The sequence below is a fragment of the Pristiophorus japonicus genome, chromosome 8, assembly GCF_044704955.1.
Source record: "Pristiophorus japonicus isolate sPriJap1 chromosome 8, sPriJap1.hap1, whole genome shotgun sequence".
NCBI lineage: Eukaryota > Metazoa > Chordata > Chondrichthyes > Pristiophoridae > Pristiophorus > Pristiophorus japonicus.
Genome location: NC_091984.1, coordinates 186,221,003 through 186,235,201, shown reverse-complemented (window position 1 = coordinate 186,235,201; position 14,199 = coordinate 186,221,003). Strand labels below are relative to the sequence as shown.

Genomic DNA, 14,199 nt, shown 5'->3' with positions numbered 1-14,199 from the left:
AGCGGGTATTGGTCCTATAGCGAGAAACAATTAATAGTTACTTTATAATCGCCGCAAATCCTGACCGTGCCATCACTTTTGAGTACTGGAACAATTGGGATGGCTGAATTCCACTGGGGAGATGATGCCCTCGCGTTGCAGCCTGTCCAGCTCGATTTCCACTCTCTCCCTCATCATGTGAGGTACCACTCGCGCCTTGTGGTGAATGGGTCATGCCTCTGGGACCAAGTGGTTCTGCACCTTCACCCCGGAAAAGTTTCCAATGCCTGACTCAAAAAGGAAGGAAATTTGTTGAGAACCTGGGTACATGAGGCCTCATCGACATGTGATAGCGCTCGGATGTCATCCCAGTTCCAGCGGATTTTGCCCAGCCAGCTCCTTCCAAGCAGTGTGGGACCATCGCTCGGGACAATCCAGAGTGGCAGTTCGTGCACCATGCCTTCGTAGGTGACCTTGACCATGGCGCTGCCCAGAACAGTGATAAGCTCTTTGGTGTATGTTCTCAGTTTTGTGTGGATGGAGCTCAGGGCTGGTCTGAGTGCCTTGTTGTACCACAGTCTCTCAAACATCTTTTTACTCATGATGGATTGGCTAGCGCCAGTGTCCAGTTCCATGGCTACGGGTAAGCCATTCAATTTTATGTTTAGCATTATAGGTGGACATTTCATCGAAAAATGTGTGCACCCCGTGTACTTCAGCATCTGCCTCCTCTCTCTGAGGCTCGAAATTGCTTTGGTCCACCATGGACCGATCTTCCTCTGCCATGTGGTGGTTAGCAGGTTTTGCAGAGCTTGCAGCTCATTTGCAAGCTCGTTGGAGGTGCCCCATTGTTCCTCAGCTCTTGCAAACATACCCTTTGAAGCGGCATGAATCGGCTGAATGGAAGCCTCCACAACACCAACAAGGTGTGAATTGTCTTGCATTCATCCTTTGTTGTGGACTCTGAGTCATCTGGGTCACCTGAGGCCTGCTGGCAGTTGCAGACTCGTGGTTTCTGCCCTGTACATTTCTGCTCGCGAACACAGTTCCAGTTAATTTATGAACATTGCTAGCACTTGTGTGTTGAGAGATTTGTTTGGTGTTATCACTGCTGGACATAAACGCCTGTGCTATCGCAATGGGCTTACTGAGGGTCGGTGTCTCTACAGTCAAAAGTTTTTGTAGGATGGTCTCGTGGCCAATGCCCAGTACACAAAAGTCTCTGAGCATTTGCTCCAGGTAGCCATCAAACTCACATTGTCCTGCAAGTCGCCTTAGCTCGGCTACATAGCTCGCCACTTCGTGACCTTCAGATCGCTGGTACGTATAGAACCGCTACCGCACCATCAGCACGCTCTCCCTCGGGTTAAGATGCTCCAGAACCAGTATACACAGCTCCTCATACGACTTATCTGTGGAGCCAGAAGATTCTTCATGAGGTTGTAGATCAGTGCCCCGCAGACCGTGAGGAGGACCGCTCTCCTTTTTGCAGCGCTTCCTTCTCCGTCCAGCTCATTGGCTATAAAGTACTGGTCTAGCCGTTCGACATAGGCTTCCCAGTCCTCACCCTCCGAGAACTTCTCCAGGATGCCCACAGTTTGCTGCATCTTTGCGTTGGATTTGTGTACTCATCGCCAGTTATTGTGTTCCTAACACAGATGAGACTGCACACAGGGAGGTTAAAGTAACAGTGACCTCAGTCTTTATTAAGACACTCCAGAGTGAGGAACAGGCCTTAGGGGCCGGCTTATATCCAGACTTCAGGGGATGCGCTCCCTGGTGGTGGAGCATGGGAGTGCATGCTTTGCAGATACACGACACCAATTAATTGTTTTTGAGATGTAGTCACTGTTGTAATATTGGAAACGCGGCAGCCAAAAATTTGCCACAGCAAGCTCCCACAAACAGCAATGAGATAATGACCAGATCATCTGATTTTGGCGATGTGGGTTGATGAAAAAATATTGATCAGGACACCGGGGAGAACTCCCCTGCTCTTCTTCAAAACAGTGACATGGGATCTTTTACCTCCATCTGAGAGGGCAGATGGGGCCTCGGTTTAACGTCTCACCTAAATGATGCTACCTCCAACAGTGCATCACTCCCTCAGCACTGCATGGGAGTGCCAGCCTAGATTTTGTGCTCAAGTCTCTGGATTGAGTCTTGTACCCGTAACCTTCTGACTCAGAGGTGAGAGTGCTACCAACTGATTAAACGCTGAATCAACCACAAGCGACTGAATCAATTGTCGTAACTCATGGGGTGAAATTTCGCCAGTTGATAATTCTAATGACAGGCTGGAGTGACAGAAGGACTAAACTTCATGTTTGTACTAAAATTATCAGAAAGAGTTTCAATCCCCTTAACCAGAACGTGCATGACCAATTTATGGTGCATTTATATTTTTGAGCTGGCTCCATGTTCCATTGTCATGAAAACTACACTGCCATGTTTATATTATGTGGTTGTTTCCATAGCAGCTAGTTCCACTTTTAAGACTACTGTGCATATTAAAGTCACTGTTCGTGACTATTTAGCTGGAGGTGGTACAGGTCCGTGATCGTAAAATCACCACAACACTGTGTACAGGGGCGGGCACCCGCACATCAACTGCTGTTACCCAGCAGCAACCAAGAAGCACAGCCATCTGCTCCTTTGTTTATAAGATGTTACTATGTCCTTTTGTATTGCAACCATTGTACAATGTGCAAGTAAGAGTGAACATTTTTATCTGAAAACTCACATATTGCAGTGCTTTGAGAAACGAGCAAGGGGGAGTGAGACTAATTGGATCGCTCATTCAAAGAACCGGCACAGCCACGATGGGCTGATTGGTCTTCTTCTGCGCTGTATTGATTCTACGATGAAACATTCGGGCCCTGAAAGTCCACCGGGATTTCCCAGTCTCTGGCTGTAGTTTTGGCGAAAATCTGGTGGAACTCCCAGTCGTGTATGCAGTTTGACTGAAGGTTCTGCCTAAGTTATCAGGAGAACTGGAGATCCTCCATGGTATTTCAGTGCCTCTGTCTCGGTTTGGAAACGATTTACAAAATGTCTCTAGGGTTAACGTCAGAACACTGCCCATCCCCAAATTTTCTGCATCATTTGCCAAAAGCTGAAATGTCCCTCTTTAGTCACTGATCGGAGCTCTGCCACTGTGGCAATGTTACTGAGATGGTGCTGTCGACTCCAAACGCGACGGATGTAACGAGTTAAGCTGGTAATGGTGCAAAATCAGTGCCTGTATATTTTCAAAACAACTGTCACTGACATTGCACGGCCCGATTTCAACCCCATCCTTTTATTACCTGTAGAGAAATTCTTCAGTGTTATAACGACTTCAAAAGGAAGTTGTGCCGACCACTGTATCATAGCTATCACACCGATCTTTGAAACTGTTTCGCTTAGCACTGCTGTCACCACCTCATTCCCGCAGTGGGAGCAGGAAAAAAATAACGAGGATAATTGCCTGGCATCGCTTTATTCACAGCTGTACTCTGACCTTGTAAGCATTGTATTGTGACAGGAATGTGCTTTCAGGAACTCGACCAGGTTCAGATGCAGCTCTCCAAGTTGTCAAGCTCAGTGCTAGGTAATGTGAGTAAAATCAAAATATTTGGCTTTGTTTAATTCTGTTGAAGGACTCTTTCAGGCCTGTTTAACTTGGCTCAGATCCTGAGACAGCCTGCCCAGAGAACTCAGGTAAGTAAAAATAATTTGTATTGACAACTGCATAGCATCCCTGATCCGAGCTATCCTCCTGTTCTCTGTGTACAAAAGTGCAACAGGCTTTACCATGCCTTGAGTCAGCGTGTCTCAGTGGGTAGCACTCTTGCCCGAGTCAGAAAGCTGTGGTTACGATCACCGAACCAAGAAGTCGGCACATAATCCAGGCTGGCACACCGGTGTGGTACTAGGGAGTGCTTTATTGTGGGAGGTGCTGGCCTTCAGATGAGCCTGTTCCAGCAGTTGAGGTGGGCATTAAAGATTCGGTGGCACAATTTGAAGAAGGGCAACAAGTTCTCCTGGTGTTCTGGACAATATTTCTTGCACCAACAGCACCGCCAAAATAAACGAATGAACTGCTCATTCGTATCATTGGTGTTTGTTGGTCCTTCTGAGAATGGAATGGCTGCTGTGTTTGTCAGTGTAACAACAGTCCCTGCACTCCACATTAAGTCATTTTATGTGAGGTACCTTGCGATGCTAAACATCCCAAAGCGCATTACAGCCAATGATGTACTTTTGAAGTGTAGTCCCGGTTGTAACGTAGGAAATCCAGCAGCCAATTTGCGCACAGCTAGCAATGTGATAATGATCAGATAATCTATTTTAGTTGGTTTGAGGAATAAATATTGGCCAGGACATTGGAGCGAACTCCCCCGCTCTTGTTCAAAATAGTGCCAGGTTTATTACGTCCACCTGAGAGGGCAGATGGAGTCTCGGTTTAACATCTCATCTGAAAGCCAATTCCTCTGATAGTGCAGCACTCCCTCTCTGTATTGCACTCGAGTGGGAGCATAGATTAATGTGCTGGAGTGGGGGCTTGAACACACAACATTCTGATGGAGAAGGTGAGAGTGCCACCCACTGAGCCACAGCCAAGGGAAACAAAGGATAATTAGGGGTGGGGGGAGACTAAGTCCGAATCAAAGAGATTTTGGAGCTGAAATTGTCCACTGCTGGAAACACGACGCAACTACCCTGTTTCAGTTTTTACCGGCATGGTGGATGTGGTGGCCTCGAGTGAATTTCCGCTCTTTGGCTTTTTTTTCCAGTGGGCCGGAAGTTAGTCATAATGGCACGCCACCACGGTTCTCCCCTTCACTGAAAGGGACGAGCCTGCGCAATCCTTTACATTCGGTCCACTGAGCCACCAGCGAGAGTTTCGGCCGGGCCAGCAGCCTGGCACCCAAAAAGGCAGTCAGCCGACAAAAAAAACATGGCGGCCGTGGCAGTAGGTCTTCCCCTTTAATGGCAGTCGCACCGCCATTTTAGAAGCACTCCAAGCACAGTGCACCAGTAGGAAAAGCTGCCTCAAGATTTTCTTGGTGGAATTTCGTGATCGGGAGGGAACATCGGCAGTGTGCGCTCTGATGACGCACTTAGGACGGATCGGCAGCAGCGGGGCAGTAGGGGGGGAGCGGGTCATCGCCGGGATACCACAGGAGCAGAATTCTTAAAATGGCGGCCTTTCCACGAAAAATCGGCGGCCATTGCACTCTGCAGTGGGGCCGCCGATTTCCGGTGGTAACAAGCCTTAAGGAAAGGGGCAATTTCAGCCCCCTTATCTATTGAGTGATGGATTTGATGGATGTACCAAGGGTCATGAGTCAGAAGGAGAAGTGCAGAAAGAAACCCTGTTGTCAGAGCTTCCTCCTTTAATGGATTAGTTTTACAAGCAGTTTCTACATTATGAGTTTCTGTGTCACTGGTTCCGATCTTATGTTAATTACTGGTCTCCCATCAGCATCGTTTCTCGATGGGGAATCTCGAACATAAAAATTTAATGTTGCGAGGAAACTGGTGTGAATTAAGCAAAATAGGAAGAAAACAAGTGGTCTTGAAGGGTTAATGGATTTTTGGAAACAGCTCAAGGGGTTTGTAAAGTTATTCACTGCCCTTCTGAACTGCTTGCATAAAGGTTTCAATTCATTTTCCCTAACACCATTGTTATTTGTAGAACGTGCATTATTTGCCTACTTTATCACTCTATTTCTCACTGCATTTAAAGGCACTCCGAATTACATTTACAGGGATGCTTTATTGTTATAGGTAGATGAAATTAAATATTTACCTGCAACGAGTTCCTTAGACACTTCCGACATCAGTAAATTAATAAATACATAAATAAAGTGGATGTTGCTGATTTGTCTACTGTTGGTAGAATCCATGCACCGAGGTTATTGAAGGGCAAGGCAGATTCTCGCCTGAGCTGGCAATCATACTTCAACTCCTTCAGGGCGTTACCACCAACACGAGCAGTTACTGGAGTAGCTCAGTTACCGGCTGCGGAAAGACTATCTGCAGTTAGGTAGACCCAGATCGCCCTGGCTGGTGGTTGAAACAAATCCAACAGTTTTACATCCATTTAGCTACTGGCTTCATGAGACCCAGGTTATGGGATCCATTGGTCGAAGTTCAATATGAAAACAGCATTAGATTTGATGCTAATTGTTTTATCTCATATTTTATCCCTACTTACATTCTAGGAAGCTCTTTTGTTTTATAGCCTTATTTAAAAAAAATATATTCTTCCATTTGATGATTGTGGATTTGTGGTCTCATTTATCGACAATGTGCCCTGGTCCTTTCCACCTATTTCAAGAAGAATGTTCGTGCCTATAATTTGTATCTATTACATTTTAGCTCCACTGGTGTGATTACCAATAAAGGAAAGAGCTTGCATTTATATAGCGCCTTTGACAGCCTCAGGACATCCCAAAGCCCTTTACAGTCAATGTAGTACTTTTAAAGTGTAGTCACGGTTCTAATGTAGCAAACGCGGCAACCAATTTGTGCACAGCAAGCTCCCACAAACAGCAATGTGATAATGACCAGATAATCTGTTTTGGTGACATTAGTTGAGTGGATTGCATTAAGTGTCTTAAAAGGAATGCACTTAAACAGAATGTTAAAGTCAGGAATTTGGAGAGAGTAGGAATTCGAAGCAGAGGGGGAAGAAGGTGTTGCTTTTTGCCTCCAATACTTGGGAATGATTATTGTTACAGTTAAATATTTAATTTCATCTACCTATAACTTAAACTAGATCTAGTAATTAGTTAAAAACTAAACTATAAGCTCAGTAAATTAAAAACATAAACTTTAATTAATTAAATAACTAAAACAAGGTCATACAAGTGCAGCGTCGAGAATCCAGAGTTCAGGAATCCAGAATGTTCCGGAATCTGGACTCTGGGATGATCAGTGGCAGGGTCGTCCGGAATCTGTAAAATGTTCCGGAATCTGAAGCTGACGACTCTGCCGACCTCGGGGCCCTGCCGCTGCCCGACCATGGGCCTCACATCACCGCCGCTGCCCTTACCTCGAAGCCTCCTTGGTGGGGCCCGTCCAACAACATACTCGCCGGGGCCGGATGGCCCAAACAGCTCCTTGGCGGGATTCCCCCCCGCCCATCTTTCTGCCGTTCCGAAATCCGGAAATACCCGAACCTGGGCTCGGGTGTTTCCGGATTCGTGGTCAGAAACAAATTGAAAGTCCAGAAAAGCCCAGAATCCGGAACGGCCTCGGCCCGAGGATTTTGGATTTTAGGCGCTGCACCTGTATAGAGATGGCAGTGCAGGTGGTGTGCTGCAACTGCAGCGTGTGGGAGTTTGTGGAGACCTTCACGAGCTCGGAAAATCACGTCTGCAGTAAGTGCCTGCATCTCGAGGAACTTTAGCTCAGAATTGTTGAGCTGGAGTCCGAGGTGCAGACATTGCGGGGAATGAGGGAGCGGAAGAGTTACCTGGACACTTTGGTGTAGGAGGCAGTCACACTCCTTAGGTTAGGTTGTGGTGCAGGTCTGATTAGTGGTTAGGGGCAGGAGAGTGTGACTGCAACTCAGGCAGGTAAGGTGTCTCAGGTGCAGTGCTGGAGGAGCCTTGGCCTTTGTCCTTATTCAACAGGTATGAGGTTCTTGCTGCCTGTGTTGGTGAGGGTAAAGTCTGCAGGGTGGATGCGCAAACAGACTGCAGCACCAGTGCCAGGGTTAAGGATACCTCCGCCCAAGGCTGGAGAAGAATCTGTATTGGGAGGGGAAGATCCAGTTGTCATGGTCCATGTAGGAACCAACGACATAGGTAGAACAAGGAATGAGGTTCTGCTGAGAGAGTTTGAGGAGCTAGGGTTCAAATTTAAACGCAGTACCTCAAAGGTAATAATATCTGGATTGTAACCTGAGCCAATTGACAAAATGGCAAGGAGACAAGCAGATCAGAGAGTTAAATGCTTGGTTCAAAGAGTGGTGTAAGAGGGTGGGGTTTTGATTCATGAGGCACTGGGAAAAGAGGAAGCTGTTCTGTTGGCGGAGCCTCGGTTTAATGGCTCATCCGAAAGGCGGCACCTCCGACAGTGTAGCACTCCCTCAGTACTGCACTGGAGTGTCAGCTTAGACATGTCATTGCTTTGACTCTCTTCTAAGGTCCTAGTTGGAAGCCAGTCTTGAATCCCTAGTCTTTTGAGTTAGATGCCACATAAAAGGGCAAGATTTGGTAGCTCTCAGCTGGTAGTGGAGAAGCACTTAAGTGGAGGAGAGAATGACAGGCTGGCAGAGCCATTCCTGACATGGAGGTGTCAACTGGTAAGGGAAGAATTGTTGAATATGAGGGAGAAGCTGGAGGTCCAGATTATTCCAGAGATGCCAAGTTCATTTGAGTAAAATGTTTCTCCAGAGTTATTCAAAATATACCAGAAAACTTTCTTGAATATATCTCAGTTCAACTTGTACTCAGTTTAAACTAGCACTGCATCTATAATAATAATTACAAAAAATTATTATGGATTACAAAAAATAGTCGAAGTTCTAGTTGCTGTACTTCAAGCTTTTAGATAGAATCATAAAGGCTTTTTAAAAGAAAAACAAAGTATCTATTAAAATGTATAAAAAGAGCAAAGTACTGAGAGTTGGGTCTGTGGAATAATTACATACCAGTATGACTGTGCTGACTCTCTGGTGACAGCATCACCCTACATAACCAATCGTGATTCTATAATTACTGATGCACTTACCAGTTTGGTGTCCGTAGTCAACAAACTGTGGCTTGGCTCCAGACCCGGAGGAGAAACAGGTTGAAGTATTGAGTGCGTTGTCACCATAGTGCTGTTGCCATGCTGACTAACAGATGGAGGCACAATATCATTGGATGCTTGCTGTCCATACCTTATTCCTGTCATGAGAAAAGAAAAGTTAGGGAACTTTTTGAAAAGCATTTATCACAAAGTATCAGTTTCCCAGACATCTTGTGAGAATGATGGATACTGAGCCTCAAATGTGGAGCCGAGTGCTTTCTTTTAGTTCCAAGCCATTCGAATGAAATAAGGAATTTGACCATATTATTGACCACAGCATTTAAATGTTATAGCCTTCAAAGTGCTTCTTGTTAAACTTGTTATGTCGTATTCATTAGTCTTTCAGTGTGGGTGTCACTGGGGGGGGGGGGGGGGTCAACAATATAGCACTAATATCCACATGGAAAGCTGTTGTCAGCAATATCCTCGGTCAAATATGGAATAAAATCAACCCAGGAACAACAATAGAACTTTAGAAATATCCCAGAGGAAATTGCAGAGGGGTTGGGGTGGCAGGGAAGAGAAATACAATCGATGAAGGAATGGATGCCGAGCCATGGTGGGAGAGTTAGGAGAGGTGGCTGAAAGCTTGACAATAAGACAGGCTTTCGGAAGATTTTTAAGGCTGTGAAGTGGAGTCGAAGGTTTTAAGGAGAGAGTATCAGAAATTAGGGGCAAAAAAATTCACAGTATGGGCTAGATTTTCGCCGACTTTGCGACCGGGTTTTCACCGCGATTTGACCCTCCGCGGCCAAAACCCGGTCGGTGGGATCCTCGGGCACCTCTCCCCGGCAGCGCTTTCAAGTACCGCCGGGGAGAGGTGCGCCAACGTAAAACGAGGTGCAACGCTGTGGATTGCGTTACCATCGTAATTTCGGCACTCTTCGCCACGCTCAGAATACTGACAGGCAAACCTGCCGGTGCAACCCTGCCAGCAGCGGTAAGTATGAAGACCTACAAAAAAGGTAAGTTAAAGTTTTTATTTTTTAATTCCTTTTCAGCGATGTAGTAGGTAAGGGTTTTGTGAATGTTTTTTTCCCCCCTCCCAAGGTCTCTCTCGCAGTGCTACCGGCCCCAGACTAAAGTCGCTGAAACTCGTGGTTTGCGCCACGAATAGTCGTGCAATGCCGACTTTACCGATGCGTAAAGGCCGAAAGTTAGGCCTAAAAATGGTAGCGCAGCGAAAACAGTAATTTTGGTGTAAAACTATCGTTTTCACAAAAAACGAAAATCTAGCCCATAATATATGTTACAAAACCAAGTGGACACTTTGGAGTTATTTGAATGGAAGACGGTTAAGCCTCTCCTCTCCACCCCCACCAAGATAAAGGTGCTGAGATGGGTGAAACTGCACTTATCCTGTGATCTTGTGAATATCTGATTATGGGATTCAGATGATAATTATTAGGACAAGTAATTGTGCACATGCAACAAGCAGTGAATTACATTTTCTATGGTTTGATTGTGCACAAATTAGAGAATTGTAACAAACAATTAAAAACCAGTCAAGCTTTGCTCTGTTTTTTTTAAATCTTTCCCACTGGCTGGTCACCTCTCCCAAAACTGGTTTAAGGCACACATTTCTCCACCTTCAAAACTATGCAACAAATCGGCCAAATTCTTTGAGTGAGATGGGTTGCTCTTTTTGCTATGGTAGGTTAGCACTCTGTCCTTTTACATCTGGGAGCTGAGTTTTAATCCCGTCCGGGGTGAAAGTCTCTGTACAATGGCTGCCAGGTACCTCTGTGATATTAATTTGAGCGATCGCTACCCAGTTCTTCGTTAGTGCAGGTCCACAGCACCAAGCTACCCATAATTCAGACAAATTGGTATCTAAATGGCAACATCATTGAATTAGAACATTGACCTGCTGGTATGGGACATGTAAATGCCACCCTGGTGCAATAGGTGTCCTTCTGACACCGGGTGAAGACACATTGGCCCCAAGTTTCCACATGATTTGCTCCTGATTTTTAGGAGCAACTGGTGGAGAACGGACTATCTTAGAAATCGCAATTCTCCACATTTTTTTTTCTGCAGTTCTAGTCAGTTAGAACAGTTTCACTTTGGAACAGAATTTTTTCTTCAAAAGGGGGAGTGTCCGGCCACTGACGCCTGATTTCAAAGTTTTCACAGTGAAAACGCACTCCAAACTAACTTAGAATGGAGCAAGTGAAGATTTTTGTAGGCCTGAAAAAACCTTGTCTACACATTAAAAAATCAGGCGCAGGTTACAAATTAGGCGTCCGGAACGAGGTGGGGCGGGGGGAGGGGGGGGGGGGGAAGGGAAGTCATTAAATTCTACAATAAATCCTTATTTATACCTATACAAATATTATACAAATAAATCCAACCTGAATAAAAATTTATAAGCAAAGAAAAGATTAAATAAACCATCTTCCTACCTGTGTGAAAGTGCTTCAGGCAGGGAGAATGCTGCAGGAAGCCTCACAAGTTGAGGCAGCCGTTCCCGACGGCAGGGGGAGGGAGGGAGTGAGGGCCCGACCGACCGCAGTGGAGGGGGAGGCAGGATGGAGGCAGCCGTTCCCGACGGCGGGGGGCGGGTGGGAGGCGGGGGAGGGAGTGAGGGCCTGACCGACCGCAGCGGGGGGGGAGGCAGGATGGAGGCAGCCGTTCCCGACGGCGGGGGGCGGGTGGGAGGCGGGGGAGGGAGTGAGGGCCCGACCGACTGCAGCAGGGGGGGAGGCAGGGAGGAGGCAGCCGTTCCCGACGGCGGGTGGGCGAGCGGGTGGGGGGAGGGAGTGAGGGCCCGACCGACTGCAGCGGGGGGGAGGCAGGATGGAGGCAGCCGTTCCTGATGGCGGGTGGGCGAGCGGGTGGGGGGAGGGAGTGAGGGCCCGACCGACCGCAGCGGGGGGGGAGGCAGGATGGAGGCAGCCGTTCCCGATGGCAGGGGTGGGAGGCCATCGGGAAACGGCTGCCTCAACTTCTGAGGCTTCCTGCAGCCTTCGTACGGCTGCAAGAAGCCTCAGTGCTGATCATGGAAGGGCAATGTGCTTTTATTAAAAAAATTTTAAAAATTGAACAGCTACAAAGAACTACAAAAATGGCCGAGTGCCAATGTTTCCTTCACACTGCGCGTTCGCGAACGCTCCAACGCGCACGCGCAGGGTTGCCGGCACGAAAAAAACTAATTTAAATGGTACCCGCCCCCTCCCACTTACAAAATCGGCGCGAGTGGTAGGCTCCGCCCCCCTGGGCGCCGCGCCAAGCTGCCATGGAGCGGCAGGGCGCTCCAGAATCGCGCGTTTTTTTCAGGCGCCGTTTTCGGTGCGTAAAACGGGCGCCCAGCTCGGAGGGGCGCCCGTTTTGTAGCGTGTGGAAACTTGGGGCCATTGCTGGGGCAGAGTAGAGAAAGCATTGCTCAGCATCTAACCTATGCAGTACGTGAACTTGGTGCAGATACTAGTGACAAAAGTAGGGTGAAACAGTGATTTACTTGTACTTCTTTCAATTTAGTATACTGTATTCGCTGCTCACGCTGTGGTCTTCTCTACATTGGGGAGACCAAGCACAGATTGGGTGACCGCTCTGCGGAACATCTCCTTTCAGTCCGCAAGTGTGACCCTGAGCTTCCAGTCGCCTGTCACTTTAATTCTCCACTCCATTCCCACTCTGACCTCTCCATCCTCGGTCTCCTACACTGTTCCAATGAAGCTCAACGTAAGCTCGAGGAACAGCACCTCATCTTTCGTTTAGGCACTTTACAGCTTTCTGGACTCAACATCGAGTTCAAAACTTTCAGAGCATAACTGCTGCCAACCTATGGTTCCCTTTCCCCCACCCCCCTCAGAGCCTGTTTCTTTCTTTTTTCTCCTCGTCTCTAATGGCTGCTGGTCATTATCCCACCATTCACACCCTATCTTGACTAATGCTTTTCTAACTCCTGGCATTACCGTTTGAATTTGGGCCATAATCCCTTTTGTCTCTCTAATCTCTCCTGTCTTCCAACCTATCACAGACCTTCCCTTTTGTTCTTTCTTCCCCTCCCCCTTTCAGTGCTTGTTAAAAATCTGTTCTTTCCGAACACTCTCCAGTTCTGACGAAGGGTCATTGAAGTGGGACACTGCATCCTTCAGGAATTAAGGGGTTAACAATGCAACCTGTACATTTGCTGCAATGGCTGAGACAGCACGTACGCATAAACCACAGATCCGCTTTAGCTAAAATAAATCCCTGAAATAATGTTCGAAGCGTGAGCACTGGGTGTGGTTGATAAATGGCGTATCCAAGAAGCAGTAACGGCTTCAAATGTACAAACCACAAACTTCATGCAAACTTTGAATGTTACGCAAGCTAGGCACAAAAAATTGGTGAGTGATTATGTGAAGCAAAAGAGAATTAACCAATCAGCCACTGTGCATGTGGGCTTTGAACGAATCAAATGGTGCCAAAGGATCGTGCACGAGGTTGAGCATGTACCGTTAAGTGTAAAAAGGTTATTTGAAACTATGAATCGTTGGACAGTGACCTGGCTAGACATATAGCAGGTCATTTTCCCCACCGGTGCGAATAAAGACTGCTTGAATCTTCGAACGCAGACCTGGTGTCAAGTGGTTATTTCAAATACTTCACTTCAATTGGCGTAGTCGGCAGGACCTCAAGCGGGCGGCGGACACCGGCAGATGGAAGCCATGTCACGTGAGTACGTTTTAATTACCATACACAGTTAGGACAAGGGCAGAAATCCATCTAGTATCAACTGCCTGAGAGATCCAAATCTGCAGGTCTGGCCGAGACTTCGAGTAGTCAACGGAAGATCCTAGATGAAACAATTGCGATCGGTTATATAGAAGTGTGTCTGTGTAACATTGTAATTGATAATTGGTAGGAGTTACAACTATGGTCTCACTCAAGATGAGTAAGGAAGGGATGTACCGCTGACAACCAATAGGTTGCAAGTAACAGTCTCACTCAGATGAGGAAGTAAGAGACATACCGCTGACAACAAATAACCATGGGAAGTGAAAAACTCGAGTGGGGACTGGAGAGATCTCTGACGTGGTACCTAGCAGACAAAAATCAGAAACTAATTGAAAAGACGATTAAAGAAAATTGGAAACCAGACGACCCACCCACAGAACAAAGGAAGTGGTGGGAGTCGGAAAAGAAACAAAAGGAGGAGAAAGCCCTCGTTTTAGTTATTCGCGCATATTATGAATTATGTAGACAGACTAGACTACTGACTGGAAAGCGCCCGTCACAACACATGAGAAGGACGACGAAATAGACTGGGGGGCCTTAGGCAGAAAGGCAGCTGAGTACAACCAAGACCACGAGTGGGAGGGACCACCTCCCTATGAGGAACAACTACTAGCGGCCCCCATTAAAGTAAAGTTCATACTAGGAGCTCCAGCGGTCCCTGTAGTCCCAAAGCGGGCAATAGCTCTCCCAGCAGTGGCAGATCAG

The 14,199-nt window shown here is 47.0% G+C and overlaps 1 protein-coding gene across 1 annotated transcript in view; it reads right to left on the bottom strand.

The window, feature by feature from the left end:
• LOC139268260 (hepatocyte nuclear factor 1-alpha-like) overlaps positions 1-14,199 on the bottom strand; it is a 292,924-nt gene that overhangs the window by 141,957 nt on the left and 136,768 nt on the right. The window contains exon 5 of the mRNA XM_070886311.1: positions 8,710-8,867. Within this exon, the coding sequence (XP_070742412.1) occupies positions 8,710-8,867 (158 nt within the window). The remainder of the gene's footprint in view (positions 1-8,709; positions 8,868-14,199) is intronic.